The sequence below is a fragment of the Chenopodium album genome, chromosome 7, assembly GCF_948465745.1.
Source record: "Chenopodium album chromosome 7, dcCheAlbu1.1, whole genome shotgun sequence".
Lineage (NCBI taxonomy): Eukaryota > Viridiplantae > Streptophyta > Magnoliopsida > Caryophyllales > Amaranthaceae > Chenopodium > Chenopodium album.
The window spans coordinates 64,987,007-65,006,065 of record NC_137840.1 but is presented as its reverse complement, the minus strand read 5'-3'; the positions used below and the strand labels follow the sequence as shown (position 1 = coordinate 65,006,065).

The 19,059-nt window shown below is 33.1% G+C and overlaps 2 protein-coding genes across 2 annotated transcripts; both read right to left on the bottom strand.

Moving 5' to 3' along the window:
* Window positions 1–7,991: 7,991 nt before the first annotated feature.
* LOC145639195 (petal death protein-like) lies at window positions 7,992–11,477 on the bottom strand. Its single transcript, XM_081690363.1, has 7 exons — window positions 11,179–11,477; window positions 9,437–9,510; window positions 9,247–9,329; window positions 9,091–9,115; window positions 8,960–8,979; window positions 8,686–8,832; window positions 7,992–8,583 (listed from the first exon to the last, which is right to left on the bottom strand). Exons 1-7 carry the CDS (start codon window positions 11,385–11,387, stop codon window positions 8,230–8,232), a joined length of 912 nt encoding a protein of 303 aa, XP_081546489.1. The 5' UTR covers window positions 11,388–11,477; the 3' UTR covers window positions 7,992–8,229.
* A 1,321-nt stretch (window positions 11,478–12,798) lies between these two features.
* LOC145639189 (petal death protein-like) lies at window positions 12,799–16,573 on the bottom strand. Its single transcript, XM_081690358.1, has 7 exons — window positions 16,195–16,573; window positions 14,533–14,606; window positions 14,353–14,435; window positions 13,962–13,986; window positions 13,839–13,858; window positions 13,565–13,711; window positions 12,799–13,365 (listed from the first exon to the last, which is right to left on the bottom strand). The coding sequence occupies exons 1-7, from the start codon at window positions 16,398–16,400 to the stop codon at window positions 13,012–13,014; spliced, it is 909 nt and encodes a 302-aa protein (XP_081546484.1). The 5' UTR covers window positions 16,401–16,573; the 3' UTR covers window positions 12,799–13,011.
* Window positions 16,574–19,059: the final 2,486 nt, after the last annotated feature.

The window sequence follows — 19,059 nt, the reverse complement described above, 5'->3', positions numbered from 1 at the left end:
GAAGGCCTCTATTTATATAACTTTGGTGGTGTTATTTTTCCATGAAAGAGGAAACTTTGGGCCCCACAAGAGTAGATTTTGTTTGAATTTTAGGGAGTGTGGAATTTAAGATACTTAATTAATTGGAGTATTTATTTGCCGACTAAAGTCCTTTATTTTAATTTTAAATATTTGTAGGTTATTTGAAATTAAATCTAGGTTCATGAGGTATAGTTGTTAATTCGGATATCTGGGTAAGTGGGTTAGATTTAGTGAAATCGTATCACATTTATTAAATTACTCTGTAAAATATTGTGTACATACAAATTGAAATCTAAATCGAATTTTTTTCGACTAGTATTCATAAGTTTTTTTTTTTTTTTTTTTGAACAGTAGTATTCATAAGTCATAACTCCCAACTACTCCAAATTTTTGGTCCACAAAGTTACGTTGGAGTTCCACTGCCTAGTGTGAACTCTTGCCTTTTCATGTCTATAATACAATATGGTACCTCTAGTCAGTCCACTAGACACTACTCACTAGTAGTAGTACTCTCTTCGTTGACAATATTTGTTCTAGTTAATCTAATTTTTTAACTTTAAATGATGCAAAAATTTAGACCCGTGATTGTAAACATAATAATAAAACGTATAAATTATTTGATACTTGTGAATTATGTTGACTTTATCTTAATATAATATGAGTAATTCACTCTTTCGATTGTCCAATAGTTTTTCCCTTGTTGAAAATCAATGTTATAGTAAAACTTAGGATATCAATTGGGTAAAATCTCACAAAAAATTATTGAATTTAGGCCTTGTTTAGGGTCTGTTCTCATTTACTGAACTGAGCTGAACTGAATATTTTATGAGAGAAAGAAATTAGGAGCTGAACTGAATTGAATTTATTAGAGCTGAACTAAACTGAATATTTTATGAGAGTAGGAAATTAAGAGTTGCACTGAACTGAACTAAACGGAGCTCTCTCTATGTACATCTATTTTAATTGTAATATTCTGCCAACAATTATTAGAAATTAGTTAGAGAACTCCATTAAATGGCATTAATAGGAACAATACAACATACTCAATGATGAATGATCGTAGGAGAATTATAATTGTGTACCTTCATGAAATTTCTGATTATAAATCTCCTTTTTCATTTTATTATTTTTTTGATGAAAATCACATAAAACCTACCTCATAAGTTTGACGAATTGTTCATACTATTACAATTGGTTTTCATATGGAACAAACCTCCTTAAAAATGATATTATCTTTATCTTTAGATATAAAAGAGTTAAAATCTCACAAAACAGCAAAATTTTGTATTTCAAGATCCACTTCATCATACAGTGACAAACTACGTATTTAGAGTTTTCGTTCGCACACAAATTCCTACACTATTAAATATGGTTGTCAAAGTATGTAGTTGTTCTTATTACTACCTCCGTTACATATTATTTGCAACGATTTGACATAAAGTAGAGAGGAAAAATGTCTAATCGTTGCAAATAATATATAACGGAGGTAGTAGACTAGTAGGTGAAAAAAATATTGCTCCTTATTAACATTTGTCTTTCTCAACATCTAAAAACTTGCGTTGACAAAAGAGGCTAGTGCTAAAAATAAATTTGATTTGAAACAATCCGACCTAAATCAAAGGGACTTAACCAAAAATTTGATTTGTACAAACTTAATAATTCAACAAGACCAAAATTTAAAATAATCCGACCTAACTAAATCTAATGCAAACCGGACCGATCCGATGATAAGAATTGACACTTCTAGCCCAAAATATTAAAAATAATGTGATTCGTAATATATACGGCCAACTGCCCAAGTCCCGACACACCCTGTACGGCTGGTAGCAGTATCATTACGACGATGCAAGTAGTTAATAGAATACACAAGCATATCTGCATATTTATATGGACTGACTTTCAACATTGACGCCCAAGCCACCCCATCATCGATCTTTAGTCTTTATAATGTGCATCTACCTAACTAGCTAGTTTGTGCAGCTTGTGCTAATGCACTATAACTAATGCGACTCAAATGCAGTTGCTAATGCACTATATCTTCAGTCATCTTTCCTTTTTGTTCTTACGTTTTGAATTTTTTGGTCAATATTTTTTAAACTTTGTCTATATATATTCATTCTCTCCGTTTTTTCTAATTGCAACACTTTGATCGGCACAAAATTTTATGCAATAGAGTCGAATTTGTTAAAAAACTACTGTCTACTCCTATTATGTAAGTGGAGATTCAAAAAAAAAAAAAAAAAAAAAACATGTAAGTGGGGTTTGTTGGAGAATTAAAAAACGATTAAAAAAAAGTGATTGTGAGTGAATAGTTTATGAAAGGGGATGCAAAAAAAGAAAAAAAAAATTATATAAGTGAGAGGGGGTAAGATCCTCTTTCTTTTGAGCTATATCGTTCTACTCTGCTCTGCTCTGCTGACAATTTTGCCTGCTAATAATTGCTCTCTCTGCTTAGCTCAGTATCTAAACTGTAATTAATAATCAATACTTATACTAGTATATGATGTGACAAAACTTAGAATAGGTTCAAATGGCATGGTAATTGATTTAATTTGGTTAATAGTAAGTTTGACTATAATATGAAATACAAAGTACAAAGGATGAGGGAGCTTTGACGCCCAAGCATTTGCTTAAAGTTTCGTAATGCTTTAGAAGTATATGATCAAAATATTGAAGTTGGCAGAATGGGAACGCATAGGGCACAAGCTTTGCTTTGGGCATCAAGGCCTAAACGCGTAAAAAAGTGAGAATACTGAGTTAGGCATGTGATTTCACTCCATATTCGATCACTATAGGTGCTTTGAAGTCAATATAGATCCGAAGGGGATTAATGTATACGGAGTATTTGTATTGTTTTATTTTTTTATTTTTTATTTTTTATTTATGAAAAAGTATGTGTGAATTGAGATAAAGAAAGATTGATGAGATCTTTCCTTAAAAGGTACAGAGTAATGTTTAAATCGTTAATCTAACAAGAGATTAAAAAAAAAATTGTTTGAACTAAGGGCTTGTTCACATTTACTGAATTAAGTTGAAATGAATTGAATTGATTGGAGCTTAAATGAATAGAGCTTAAATGAATATTTTATGAGAGAAGGAAATTAAGAGATGAAGTAAACTGAACTGAACTACACTGAACTGAACTGATTGGAGCTAAACTGAACTGAAATTAAGCTGAAGTGAACAGACCTTAAATTAGGACTGTGGAAATAATTCAAAAGATGTCATGTATAGATGTACTCATCAGTCATGTGCAGGAATTGAAAAATAAGGTGTTGCTAATGATAAATTAAACAATAATTTCTTATAATTTATAATAATTATAACAATTCTTTCAAATAAATAAATAATAATAATAATAACAATTAATAACAATTTCTTTTATAAACATTTTATATTAGAATCACAATGTGTAGAAACATTATATGTATGTGGGTATTGATTGTTAGTTCATTGAGTTGAATTATTTTTTAGACTTTCCATACAATTTAAGAATTAAAAAAAAAAAGAGGTTTTCAAGTAGTACTTTGTATATCATTATTATTTTTAGGGTTAAAAATATATGACTAGGACAAATTTACAAGTAAAATCATTATTACTCATCAAATCATTTTATTTTAAATTTTTTGTGAAATAAATATAATTAAACCGTTGTCTTTTATCTTTCTACTATTAACATATGTTAAATATGGTATACATATATTTATGTTTTCACTCACCTAAATCAATGGTATATGCACTTAGTAATAGTAATAGTAATAGTAATAGTAATAGTAATAATAATAATAATATTAATAATAAAAACATTAATAATAATAAAATTAATAATAATAATAATAATAATAATAATAATAATAATAATAATAATAATAATAATAATAATAATAATAGTAATAATAATAATAGTAATAATAATAATAATAATAATAATAATAATAATAATAATAATAATAATAATAATAATAATAATAATAATAATAATAATAATAATAATAACAACAACAACTACAACATTAATAATAATAACATTAATAATAGTTTTAATAATAATATTGAAATTTGCTCTGGTCGGCTCGGCTCTACTCTGCTGAAATTTAATCGATTTGCTCTGCTGACCCCTGCTCTGCTCTGCCATATGCTCAAAAGAACAGAGCCTTATAAGTTCTAAAACTTCGCAATTATATTAGTGGATTCATAAGACATGAGTGATGAATAGTGTAACTTTGATGTTGTCATACGTCATGCCATAAAAGGGGAATATAAAGGCAACACTCGAGTTGTGCTAAAAGTTGAGTGTGAGTTTTGGTTGCCACAAAATTAAATAGGTCCTCCTATATTAGATAGGATGGGTATCTTGGCCTCTTGAAGAGTAAGAATTGAAAATGCATGGTCGTGCTCAAATGGATCATAAGATGATAATTTGCTTAGCATTTCAAACTCGGATTTCAAGAAATAATTTGAAGGCTAGTATGGATAACATAAAAATGTAATTATACTATCAAATTAGACACTAATAGACTTAAGGAATTTGAATATTGCACACTTGTTGTAATACCCCGTATTTTTAATGTATTTTATATATTATTTATTTAATAATAAAATATATTTTGGGTCAAACTATTTTAATTATTGGAATATATAAATAAAACAAGTTTTGGGTCAATAACTAATTAATCTAAATGTAGCCCATTTTCACTATAAGGCTAATCATTTTATTTACTTATTTATTTGGGCCAATTATTCTTCCCATCATACCATTTCTTATGAGGCCCAAATAATTATAATTTACCCTATTCTATAAATATCCCTTTGATCCCCAAATTTGCCACACAAAAGTCAAATGGTCAAAATGGACTATTTTCCCTTTTCTTTTCTTTTCCTTTTCTTCTTTTTCTTTTCCTCTTTCTTCTTTCCGTGGGTTTTCATGAGTGAGACTTCATGCAGCCCTGCTGCTCGCCTCCCCTCAACACCACCTAACGACCAGCCCTCAACGCCACCTACAGACCACTGTCAGCCACCGCTGGCCGCACGCGACACACCCTTCTCCCTTCTTCCTCCTTTTCTTTTCCCTTCGTGAGATGCCCACTTCTCACTTAGCTTGCCCTGTTCTTGCGTGACCGCTGCTACTGCCGCCCTTCACCGCCGGAAATCGGCGCCACCTACCTGCCGCTGGTCGTGAGTCGTGGATCACCATCATCATCATCACCCTTTTACTCTCCCTTCTTTTGGTTTTATCTCTTTAATTTGTATAATTATGTATAATTAGTATTGGTTTTGGATTTTTAGTATTGAAACTTGTTTATTTAGTATCAAATCATATTTGTTATGATTCAAAAATAATTTTCAGATTATGATTGGTTTTAAATTTCAGATTTTTGGGTTATGGTTTATACGTTGGGGTTTTAATTCTTCAAAGATGTGATTTTAAGGTTCTATAATATTCTTGACTTGGGGGTTTTTATATTTTTCATGTTTCAAAATTATAATTGAGTATAAAAGTATGTTTTGATGAAATATTAAGGGGTTTTTAATTGGTTTATAGTGTTGTTTTTTATGAGCTTACAAAAAGGGTGTAATTACCCATTAAAGAGGAATTTAATTAGGGGTTTTTAATTAATTTTCAGATTATTATAAGTTGTTTAAAGTGAGTTTAAGTTGCTGGAAATTGTGTATACAAGGGTAATTAATATAGTATTATCGTCCCTTTATGTAGGAGACTTGGTTCGAGAATTGTTGTAGAGTACTCGGTTATTTTAAGAGCTTATTTGAGGTACGTACGCGTACTGAGCATAATTTGGTGATGTAGAATCATGCTAGGTTTGTTTGTAATTGATTATAAGTAGAATCATGCTAAGGTTTATGTATGGAATTGTGACTTTGTGAGTTTATGATGTTTGTGATTGAATTGGGAAGCATGAATTATTTGTGATGGTTATAGATTGGAAGATTATATTTTGGGCATGTTGTGTTTGAACCACATTTTTTTATTTATGGGATGTTAGAAGGCATGATTAATTAAATTATGTTTGGAATATTGAAAAGGAATTTTATTATGGTTCAAATAATTTTTATTGATGCTTTAAGCATGAGGAAGGAGCTATAAGGTGTTTTTAACACCGAGGGATAGGATTTTTGGCGCATTATGCGTTTAAGGTGTCTTTGACACTGAGGTAGAATTAAAAAGGGTTCAACAATAAATAATATGTGGTAACTAATTATTCAAGAATTAAATTGGTATGTTTGTTTGATTGTATAATTATTGTTGACTGACTTATTATGTTTTGAGAGTCATCACCAAGTCTAATAATATGTAAATAACGTAAAGTGAAAGAGATTACGCACCAAAACTCTTGAAACGTATATACCTTGAGTATGAACAATGGGGGGAGTTATGGGGTTTTATATTTAACCATAACTTCCAATAGAGTACAAGACGATGTATATTCCTTTTTTATTATTTATTATTATGCGCAGGAATTCCGCCACCTTTGTGTGGTTTTGTCGCTGGCACGGTTAGCTCCCGTGCCAGTTAACCTCAAATTTATTTGGGGGAGGTTAATAGGTGGAAACCCGTTCGATGCTTAATCAATGCAAAATGAATTAATTAGTGTCTAGTCATCGTGTCTTGTTGATTGGTGTGTGTGCTTGTGAACAGGTGCAATGAGGTAAGTGTGTGTTGATAGGTGAAAACATGTTAATGTGTTTAATTACGCTTATGTACTCAGCTTTGCTGATTGTGTGTGTTTGTGTGTTTTGGCCATGTCTTTATCTTGGCCCTATGATGACCCATTTTTAATGGAGAGTAGTGGAGACAAGTAGAGATAAGCTTTTCAGGTATTGAGGCATATTCATGATGGGGCACGAGTGAAGAGCGAATCATGCTAGTTTATTTTAGTTACAATGTGTTTCTGCTTTAATTATTTATGCTAATATTTATATGTGGAGCTAATATCAAGTTTGGATTTGGGTTGGTTTTTAATAAGGGCCTTTAATGGTTCCAAGTTGTAGGTTGATTTTCATTTTACTTCGCTCATTTTGGTTTTAACTTTACTTTCGTTTGGTTAGCTTTTCAAGTTGGGTTGTTTTGGAAAGGTTTTTAAAATTAGTCTTCCGCTGTGTATCTTTGATATTTGCCTTAACCGTTTTCACGGTGGCGGTAATGTCTTAGATATTCCTATTTAAAGTTTTATACAGGGCAAACAAATATTTTAAAATAAAGGAATTTCTAAGGTGTTACACTTGTCTCGGACAAGTGGAAGATTGAAGGAAATGTGTCCTCGACTCTAGTGCAATTATTAAGTATAATTATGGATCGTATTATGGAGATAGTAATTCATTTATTTGGGTCGTTTATACGTCTTGCAAGAGAATGATATAGAACTTTGGGTTAGTAAGTAATAAACCCGAATCCCACCTAAACGGATCCTACAAGGTCACACATTAGGTTTGGATTAATAGGAAATCCGAAGCCCAAAGTGGACCTTAGGGTGACCGGCCAAGAAGTGAAAATGAGAGAGGAAACCCTAACCTAATTAATGATAATGTGATTATATTAATGAGAGTTTTGAGAAAATAAAATATATAGTATTCAGTTTTCTAAAAACTACGTAACTTTTCCTCTCTATAATTTTTCTCTAAACCGGTTCTCTACTCCAAAAAAGGCGAAGGATTTTCCCGTCTAACTAGCATAGGTGCATTGATTCAAGCCGGTGGATTGAATAAAGGAGTCACGTTTGAGCCTCTTTATCTCCCCTAGAGAAGAAGATTGCTAAGAGGATTCACGCTTCAAAGGTTAATCCTAAACTATTATGTGATCCTTTATTTGAATATGCATGAGATCCTGTTTACGTGCGTATGAATGCGATTCATGAAATTCCGCTTAGGGTACCTAAAACCCTGCACCTTACCCTTGTAAAGTACGTAGCATTTAGTATGCAGTACAATTTTGTTAACAGATAAACAAGACATGGTAGCAATAAATTACTTTATTTTTTTTCTTAGTAGGAAGAAAAATTACATTACAACCCATTGCTGCACGAGTACAACTCGCAAACTGTAATGAAATCAAACAAGCAACATTACTCAAATTCATAATTTAAACAATAGTAAACAAGTGATAACAAAGTATATGATCTGGTATGATATGATATGACATGACTTCGAGCTTATATAGTTCAATCCCATTTTTATGAAAACCCGATAACATAATCAAGCTTTAGGGATGAAGTTCTTGAACTTTGATTCCATCTCATACCAAGACTCCAAGCTGATCATGTCATTAAACTCGGAGAAAGTAACCATTTTGTCCAAATCATCCCTAGTAGTACCCTTGTCCTTAAGAACCTTCATGATTTCAACCAAAGCTTTGGTTGTAGCATAGATTGTTGAGAGTGAATGAGCAATCAAATGGAAGCCGAGTTCCTTGAACTCTGCCGGTGTATGTAAGGGAGTTTTCCCACCTTCGATCATGTTAGCAATCCTCAATCCTTTCACATCCCTAACAACCTCTTTGAGCTCCTCAATGTTAGCTGGTGCCTCGACAAAGGTGGCATCAGCCCCAGCCTGTAGGTACCACAGAACCAATTTATCATGTGTCACAAGATTTACTACTCAAGTGCTGAAGTGCATAATGCAGACTTTTATGTAGAATTGTAGATGATATACCTCTCTGTAAAGGTTTGCGCGTCTAATAGCTTCTTGAAGACCGTGGGGTGCTCGTGCATCAGTCCTAGCTACCAGGAAAAAATCAGCATCTCCAATTGCTTCTCTTGCTGCTGCTATCTTGAGAGCATGCTCTTCTGCAGGTACAACCTGACATAACATAATATAAATGAAAACAATTTGTTAGCCCTGATTGCTTTCATATGCTTGGATTAGTTAGATGTATCAAAATAAACTAGTAGCATATAGTAATTGTGTGAGACAAGTTTGCGATTACCATCTTGCCACGCATATGACCTAAGAAAAAAGACACGATATAGAGTGAATTAGTAACGATGTAGAGGCAAATGTACCATTGGTAACACTATATATTAAGACAGATAAAACAGAGGAAATATTGATATTTACCACACTTCTTCGGCCACACTTGATCCTGTCATGAAGAAAGTTAAAAGTTTTTAAGCTATATGATACAGAAATACACACATTAACATACACTATACATAAGAATTCAATCACAAACTTGTTCTAACTCGTGTTCATAACACAAGTAGAACCATTTACCTCTAGAAAAACACCCTTAGCACCAGCTCTGATCAACTCTTTAATGAACCTTTGTACATTAAGAGGACCACCACCACCAGTGTCTTCGCGCCACAAAATTAAAAACAAAATACTTTTGTAAGTGTTACCTTGGAAAAAATAAAATAAAATTATCGCGGTATATGAAGCATGACAAACACTAGTCTGTTACCTCCATCAACAATGACACACAAGTCCGGGGCAGCAGCTGTTATTCTACGAGTAGCTTGTGTAACTTCCGTTGTCCTGTATAGCATAAAGTCATCATATCAATTAAAGGTCCTAAAAGACACAAACTAATTGGTCATCCTTTCATCTTCATAAAAAGTGTGCATGTGTTATGAACTGTAAACAAAACATGTCTCTTCTATAAATGAATCCAAGAGGTACTTCAATAACATGTTTGAGAAAATTAGAGATGCAATTAGTACGAAAAAGTTCAATGGCACCTTCTGACAGTTAGGGCCTGTTCTCTTCAGATTATTTTTAGTTTAGTTCAGTCCAGTTCTTAATTTTCTTCTCTCATAAAATATTCATTTCAGTTCGGTGCAGCTCCAATAAGTTCAATTTAGTTCAGTTTTGCTCAGTTCAATTAATCAGAACAGACCCTTAGTTAAAAATTATCATAACTTTCTAATAACGGGTTTTAATTAGTTTCTAATTTTCAGCCCATAAACTATGCTATTCAGCTGGGCTCCCACACACTTTGTAGTAATGGGTATTATTCTTAGGCTAGAAGATCAAATCATAAAATTCTAGAAAAAGTAAGGTGGGGAATAATACTGATGACTTTGACATAAAGCTAGACACATAAACGTGTATACTCACTTCACTTAGGCCCATTTCCAAAAAAAAGGATAGTAAGATAAAATTAGACACTAGAAAGTACATATATGTCCCTTTTTCTAGCTTTTACATTCTATTGAAATCAAAGTAGACCAATATTGGCAATATATGATTAAAGAAAAAAGTTAATGTTGCCCTACTTTGAGTTTCAACTATGCCCGCAACTCCATGTTACATAAAATTTTGACACTTTAAATCTTGATCTAATGTTTTTTTTTTTTTTTTTCAAAAATTGAATAGTTGAATATCTATAGACTAAAATTAGTTCATTTAGGTGCAATTTTTCCAATGTATACTTCATAGTATAATGAAAGCCACCTACCAAATCACGACCTTTAGTAGCTTAACAATAGTTGTGAATTTAATTTGTTCATCACCAGGGTGTTTTTGAAATACGGAGAATATATTGTGGACATTTCAATTAGTAGATTTTGATAATTATAATGTTTATTGGGGGCTTAAACAAACATAATTTGTTCATCACCATATTCTAAATTTCGAGTTTCTCAACTATGCGTTATTGAATTAAGCCATTATTTGCTAAACTAAAAAATGTATTACTTTTCGAGATCTAAAAAGAACTTGTAAGAGAATAGTTTTGAATGTAAGGAATACTAAGGCTTTTTTATTTTTCCTTTTCCTAATCGAAATAAACCATTATACTCCTTATATTCTAAAATTGTTATCCCACATTCCCACCGTGTCCACCCTCACAGTTAAGGAAATGACACGAGTTTACAAAGATAAACCTTGTATAACAATTGTCACATTTATACTTTCTCCCAATTACACAAAATATGTAGCAACATCTTTAAAATATGATTATATGCCCACTTAAAGCTTATAAGAATATTCTAACACAATATACAACCTAATCAATTAGACCATTATTACAAACTATAATCAATCTTCCATATATATATATAACAAAACCTTATCATAAGTTCTTAACTTAAAAAAACTTAGTTAATGGAACAATACTTAAACATGTTTAACAAAGCATTAAATAAGCAATTAATAAACAAAGTAGACTGATAAAATAAGATAGAGAGAAAGAAAGAAATATACGTGAGCAAGCCAAAGTCAGGCAAGCCAAGGAGTGCAGCGGAAACACCAAAGCCAGAAACAAAACAAGCCTTAAAACCAGTTTTGGCAGCAATAGCAGCCGAAAAAGCGTCTTGAATACCCGGCATCAACACCGGCCCTTCCTCCGCGATAAGGCGGTGCATTGTAGTGTTGCCCTGAGCCACATTATTGCTAGCACCAATAGAACCCATTTGTATGAAATTTGATCACTTGAAACTAGTGTTGTTTTTGTATTGTTTGTATCTTAACAATGATATAGTATACTATGTTTTATGTATAAATATATGCTCTTGTTATCTTATTTATACTACTATAAGAGTAAAAGACTAACACTTGGTAGTGTTGTAGTAAAATAGTAACATGTACAAAATGAGTAGGTGGGAAATTTCGTGGCCAGGTTTTTAGTATTTTTGAACCAAGTGGAAATTTCCTTCTTTGTAATTTTTGTTTTTTAGGGATCAACTTAAAAATCTGACAAAGTGGAGAACCCATCGATGGGTCCCTACATATGATGAGTAATTTACGTTTTACATGGTGTTTATATCCGTATATGGTATATCTATCATGCTCGTGCAATGCATGGTTGTTCCCGTTACGAATATGTACTTCGTATAAATAGTGTGAAACTTCTGGTTTTTGAGGAAGAAGCGTAATACTTAACTCATCAGATTGATGGCATTAAGACAAGGCTTTAGGTTGCATACATTAAAAAAAAAAAAAAAAAAAAAAAAAAAAAAAAAAAAAAAAGAAGGTAAGCTTTTATATAATTTGAGTCTTGTTATGATCACTCAAAATTTTGATTGAAAATGAGAGTACGTAGGGCCTGTTCTCATTGACTGAACTGAACTTATTAGAGTTGAATTGAAGTGAACTGAAATGAATATTTTATAAGAGAAGGAAATTAGGAGTTGAACAAAACTGAACTTATTAGAGCTGAATTGAACAAAACTGAACTGAACTGAAGATAAACGTATGAGAATGAGAATAGGCCCGTAGTTTGTTAAAGCTTATAATATAAGTTGATTATTTTCTCTCATGCTCATATGAAGCAACTTCAAATATATACGAAGTATATGTTTTAATGGAAGTTTCAACATTCAGATATGGTCTTAAATATCTAAAATTTTATAATGATCTATGTACATGTTATTATGTTAGCAATATATAGTACGAAGTATGTCATAAGATAATACGGAGTACCATTTTGCTCATCTCTAAGACTAGTTAAACTTAATAAATTGACCTGTTAATCATCTAGATCATCTTATAAACCAACAAATTAGAAAACAATCAAACACCTTTGAACTTGTAGTGTAATTTTAACAGTTATTATACATGTCCATTTTAAAACCATATGGTATATATCAGGTATGACTAATTTTGTGTCCACTTGGTTTTTTTTTCTTGGCCCATCTGGTTTATTGGAGCTTAACTTTGACTACATCCATATTCGATCGAGGTCGCACACCTTGCTTATGATACTAGAAATGAAAACTACATCCATATTTGATCGAGGTGCCAACTCTTGTTGGTGTCCACTTGAAATATAAAAGCAAAAAAATAAAAACTACATTGATACTAGGCTCTGTTGATTACTCAATCTTCAATCAAAATTCAAAATTATATTGGTCATATGCTAGACGAAATTTATTTTTACAGCTAACGGATCAAGTAGCACTAGATTACCTTATTTATTCTCAAATTCATAACACATACAATAACAAGTGGTATTAGACCACATCATATGGTATAATATGATATGACTTTGAGCTCATATAGTTCAACCCCATCATTTGGCTCACCCAATAAACATAATCACTCTTTAGGGATGAAGTTCTTGAACTTTGATTCCATCTCATACCAAGATTCCAAGCCAATCATGTCATTAAATTCGGAGAATGAAACCATTTTGTCTAAATCATCCCTAGTAGTACCCTTGTCCTTAAGAACCTTCATGATTTCAACCAAAGCTTTGGTTGTAGCATAGAGTGTTGAGAGTGGATGAGCAATCAAGTGGAAACCGATTTCCTTGAATTCTTCAGGAGTATGTAAGGGAGTTTTTCCTCCTTCGATCATGTTAGCAATCCTCAAACCTTTTACACCTTTAACAATCTCTTTGAGCTCCTCGTCGTTTGCTGGTGCCTCAACAAATGTAGCATCAGCTCCTGCCTGTAGGTACAACATAAAAGCAAAGGTATCATCTTAATGCATTTGATACTCGAAAAAATACTATATATAGAGGGTATGTTCTCATTGACTGAACTCAGCTGAACTGAACTGAAATGAATATTTTATAAGAGAAGGAAATTAAGAGCTGAACTGAACTGAATTTCAACGTATGAGAATAGGCCCAGAAGGTTATATATACCTCAGTGTAAAGGTTTGCGCGTCTAATAGCTTCTTGAAGACCGTGGGGTGCCCGTGCATCAGTCCTAGCTACCAGGAAAAAATCAGCATCTCCAATGGCTTCTCTTGCTGCTGCTATTTTGACTGCATGCTCTTCTGCAGGCACAACCTGATAATATAGTAACAGTATTAAAAAAGAAAGCAATTTGTTAACTCTGATTGCCTTAAATGTATAAGAATATATACTAGATAACTAGCAGCAGATAAGTGAAAATGGGAGATGAGTTCGCAATTACCATCTTGCCACGCATATGGCCTAAAAAAATACAAGGTACAGTGAATTAGTATCAATATAGAGACTAGAGTATCATAGTTTACGATATAAAGACTGATAAAACAGAGAAAATGTCGATTTTTACCACACTTCTTTGGCCATACTTGATCCTGTCATGAAGAAAGTTCAAAGTTATATGATACAGAAATAATAATGACATATAAACATATGCATTCAACTACAATCTTGTACTAAATCCTACATTCGCGTAGTTTGGTTACATAAATATGTTGTTGATAGAGGCAGGTTTATGCCTCTTTGAATCTTTTTTGAGGAACATTTAGGCAAATTTACAGATGCATTTAGATTTACATCATTACAGTTAAACATTACTTCAATTTACATCAATTGTACTGTTAGTCTATGAACACAGGACATTAGGACAATATGACAAATTCTGTTAATAACTTGAAGTGATTATAAGTCATTTTCCTATGCTATTACATACGAAGAATAACTCAAGCAGAACAATTTACCTCTAGAAAAATTCCCTTAGCACCAGCTCCGATTAACTCTTTAATGAACCTTTGTACATTGAGAGGACCACCACCACCAGTATCTTCACTTATCAACAAAAACAAATTATCTTCTGTAAGTGCTAAATTGGAAAAAAAATTATCGCGGTACACGAAACATGATGAACACTAGTCTGTTACCTCCATCAACAATGACACACAAGTCCGGGGCAGCAGCTGTTATTCTACGAGTAACTTGTGTAACTTCCGTGGTCCTGTATAACATATAGTCATCATATATCAATCAAAAATCCTAAAAGACACAAAGTAATTGGCCACCTTAGCTTAAACTTCCGTGGTCCTGAATTTGGTGTTACTGAAAGAGTATATAAACCGATCATGGACTTCAACCATTAACTTAAACTTTTAATTGAGTGAGTCCTTTATGTCAAATTCCATTAAGCTATTGCATCAAATCACAAATTCTAGAAAAAGGTACAGGATATTTTGATGACTTAGACATAAAGCCAGACATAAACGTGTATACTCACTTAGGCCCATTTCTAAAAAAAAATAAAGTGTAAGAGAAAATTAGATACTACTTGTAGAAAGTAATTCCCTTTTATGTTAGCTTTTACATACTATTGAAATCGAATTAGACCAATAATATGATCAAAGAAAAAAGTTAATGTTGCCCTACTTTGAGCTTCAACTATGTCCATAACTCCATGTTATATAAAGCTTTGACACATTAAATCTCTATTGACTTTAAAAATATCTTGAATATTTAAATAGCAATAAGCTAAAATTAGTTTATTAAGGTGTGTTTCTACAATATTTGCTCCATAATAATACTCTCTCCGTCCTTAAATTACAATACTCTCTCCGTCCCTAAATTACATTCCTGTTTTTCTCTATTATGAAATGAATAAATGCTAGAAATAGGAATGTAATTTAGGGACGGAGGGAATACTAATTAGTAGTGGAAAGCCACCTAGCAAAATGACCTTTTTTAATATTTGTGAATTGAATTAGTTAATCATGAGGATTTTGTTGAAATCCCGATAAAACATAGTGGACAATTCATTTTAAAAAAATTGCTAATAATGATTATTGGGACTTAAATAAACAAAATTGGTTCATCACCAATTTATAAACTTTAATTTTCTAAGCTAGTTGTTGTTAAATCAAGTTATTCTTTGGCAAATTCATGACAACACTCATCTTTTCAAGATCTAAGAAGAGCTTGTATGAGATTAGTTTTAAATATATATGGATTTATCAAGGTGAATTACCATAAGTTTTCCACATTTATGATTAAGGAAACAACACGAGTTTACAAAGATAAGCCTTTGATAAAAACTATCAAGTTTAATTTATACTTTCTCCCAATTACACAAACAAAATATGTAATGGCATCTTAATATAAATGTGGCCAGTTTTTCTAATCTACCTCCTCAATCATTTCATATATGTCCACAAGTATATTCTAACACAAATATGCAAGCTAATTATACTCATTAGAGTATTAGACCATTACAAACTTAAATCAATCTTTCATAAATTTATCATGATTTGAAAAAACTTAAACAAAGAATTAAACCAGGCAATTATTAGGAGGGGACTTCCACCGAGGCCATTTAGGATCCGGCCCCGATAGAAAATTATTCTAATTAATTATTTAATAAACTTAAATAATCTTATTTTACTTATAAAATATCAGAACATAGTGATTAATTTTGAGCGAGAGGTAAAAGATTTAAATCTCGGCCCTCTAATATTTTGGCCAAGATCCGCCACTGGCAATTATGAACTTAATAATTAGATTAATAGAATAAAGGAAAGATAAAGATAGAAATATACGTGAGCAAGCCAAAGTCAGGCAAGCCAAGTAGTGTAGCGGAAACACCGTAGCCAGAGACAATACAAGCCTTGAAGCCAGTTTTGGAAGCGATAGCAGCCGAGAAAGCGTCTTGAATACCCGGCATCAACACCGATCCTTCCTGCGCGATAAGGCGGTGCATTGTAGTGTTGCCCTGAGCCACATTGTTAGCATCAATACAAGACATTTGGATGAAACTTGGTCACTTGAAACTGCTAGCTAGTGTTCGTTGTTTTTGTATTGTTTGTGGCTTAACAAATAACAATGATATAGTATATATTTTCTGTTATTATGTTTGGTAGTATATATTGTTGCCTAATCAGTAGCCTTAGTTTACGCCTAATTAGTTGCTTTGTATAACAGTATGTGTAGTCTACTAGTCTTGTACTCTTCTTATCATATTTATGACTAACAGACTAACAGTACACTTGGTAGTTGGTAGCTTTCTCTTCTCCTAATGGATTTTTTTTTTTTTTTTTTACCTTCAAAAAAATTTCGTTCTTCGTGTTTTTTAAATGCATCCTTTTTTTTTAAATTACGGATTTTTATACAATTTTTGAAATATATAGAGATGAAGAATTAAAATAAAGAGGATATGTGGGTGATGCATTTTAATTAAAACTTTATCTATAACAAGTACTGTAATATTTCGGAAAATTTGCAAATTACAGCTATTTAAAGTTAGTATTTTTCAAATCGCAGTCATTTAAAAAAAATTGCAAATTGCAGCCCAAAAGTTCTTATAAATTGTAAATTGCAACCCAATTTAACTTTTTCATCGGTTTACGTGTTAAAAAAAATTTGGTTAAGGTTTTGGAGGCCATTTTTTTCTCTTAAGGTTCGAATTGAGCTCGCAATTATAAAAAAAATAACGTAATTATCTCGTTTTTACAACAATACATAGTTGTCCAGAAATCGATACATTTTTACACAAAACGAGGCACTTATGTTTTTTTTTTTTTGCTAATTCCGAGCTCAATTTGGGTCCTTAAAGATTAATATAAACTTGGTACCCCCTCTGTCCCATAATATAGTTTCTGTTTTCCTATTTTAGAGATCCAAAATGTTGTTCCTGAATCCTGATCTATTTTTGAATAGTATATAAAGACCATTATACCCTACTTTTTTTAACTTTATTCATTGTATTTCCTAATTTACCCTTGAATTTTGCACATGCATTATACTTTTCTCACTTTTTCTCTCTAACTTTTGTCTACGATTGTACTTTTCATTTTTATTAATATATTTCATCCACTTTCTTCTTCTATTTCTTAAATACCGTGAAAAAAATATAACTAGCAACTATATCATGGGACGGAGGGAGTACTAGTGGACTATTGGAGTAACATATTCTTCGTACAAAATGAGTAGGTGGGGAATTTCGTGGCCAAGTTTCTTTTAGGAAAATTTCACATTTACTACCAGGGAAAGCACCACCATGTTTCACATTTGCTACCCCTTTAAAATTTTATTTTATTTTACTACCATCGAAACACACTAACTTTCATAATCACTACCACTTAACGGAATCCGTTAGATTTCCGTTAAGTTTATTAAAAAAATTATAAAATTAAAAAAAAATTAAAATAATAAATAAATAAATATAAAATGAAAAAACCACCCAAAAAACCCTAGCCCTCTCCGTCATCCACCCTCCCCCTCCCCCTGCCGGCGGCCAGCGCCCAAACCTGCGGCCGGCGCCGGCGGTTCGGGTCGGAATCGGACTCCTCCCCTTCCCCACCCAAAACCGACAATCCTAACACTAATCCCCCTGCCCAAAACCACCCTAAACGAGTTTTAGGGTTTCGCTTAGGGTGGTTTTTGGTGGCAGGGAAATCCTTCGTCGCGGCTAGAATAGGGAACGGGGGACGAGGAGGGGTTGGATCGGGTTTCAAGGGGAGAGGAGCTGGGATCGACGGGGGTTTCGAGGGGAGAGGGGCTGGGATCGACGGGGGTTTTGAGGGGCTTCGTCGCAGCCAGAATAGGGAACGGGGGACGAGGAGGGGCTGGATCGGGTTTCAAGGGGAGAGGAGCTGGGATCGACGGGGGTTTCGAGGGGCTGGGATCAACGGTGGTTTCGAGGGGAGAAAGGGGTTGGGATCGACGGGGGTAGGGGAGAGAGGGCCTGGGATCGATGGAAGTTTTCGAGGGGAGAGGGGCTGAGATTGAGGTGGGTTTTGAGGGGAGAGAGGGGCTGATCGGGTTTTCGAGGAGTTGGGAATGCGACGCCGGCGCCGACAGTAAGGGTGGTCGGAGTCGCGGGAGGCAGGGGATTGGGCTCAGGCGACTATGGCAGTGACTTGGTGGCTGGGCTGGACGGTGAGTGGTTGTTGCGGCGGATTGGCAGCTGGTGGGTGGGAAGGAGTGGTGGCTGGACGGTGGTTGGGTGGTGGTAACGGAAATACTAACGGTGTAAGTCAAGTGGTAGTGATTATAACAGTTAGTGTGTGTAGGTGGTAGTAATAAAAATAAAAAATTAAAGGGGTAGCAAATGTGAAAAAGGGTCATTTTGCTGGTAGCAAATATGAAATTTTCCTTTCTTTTATTTTTGAACCAAGTGGAAAGTTCGTCCTTTGTAATTTTGTTTTTTTTGGGTTAAACATAAGAATCTGGCAAAATTGAAAAGCCATTGAAGGGTCCCTATTTATGATGAGTAGTAACTTATGTTTTACATGATGTTAACATCGGCATATCACATCTCGTTCATTGCATGGCTGTATGAAATTTACTACGGTATATGAGGGGCCAGGGAAGTTGAATTCTTATCTTAGATTATCAAACACATTTTAAAAAAAAAAATAAATAAATAAATAAAATCATGAATGATATTAGGCCAAGGAAGTTTA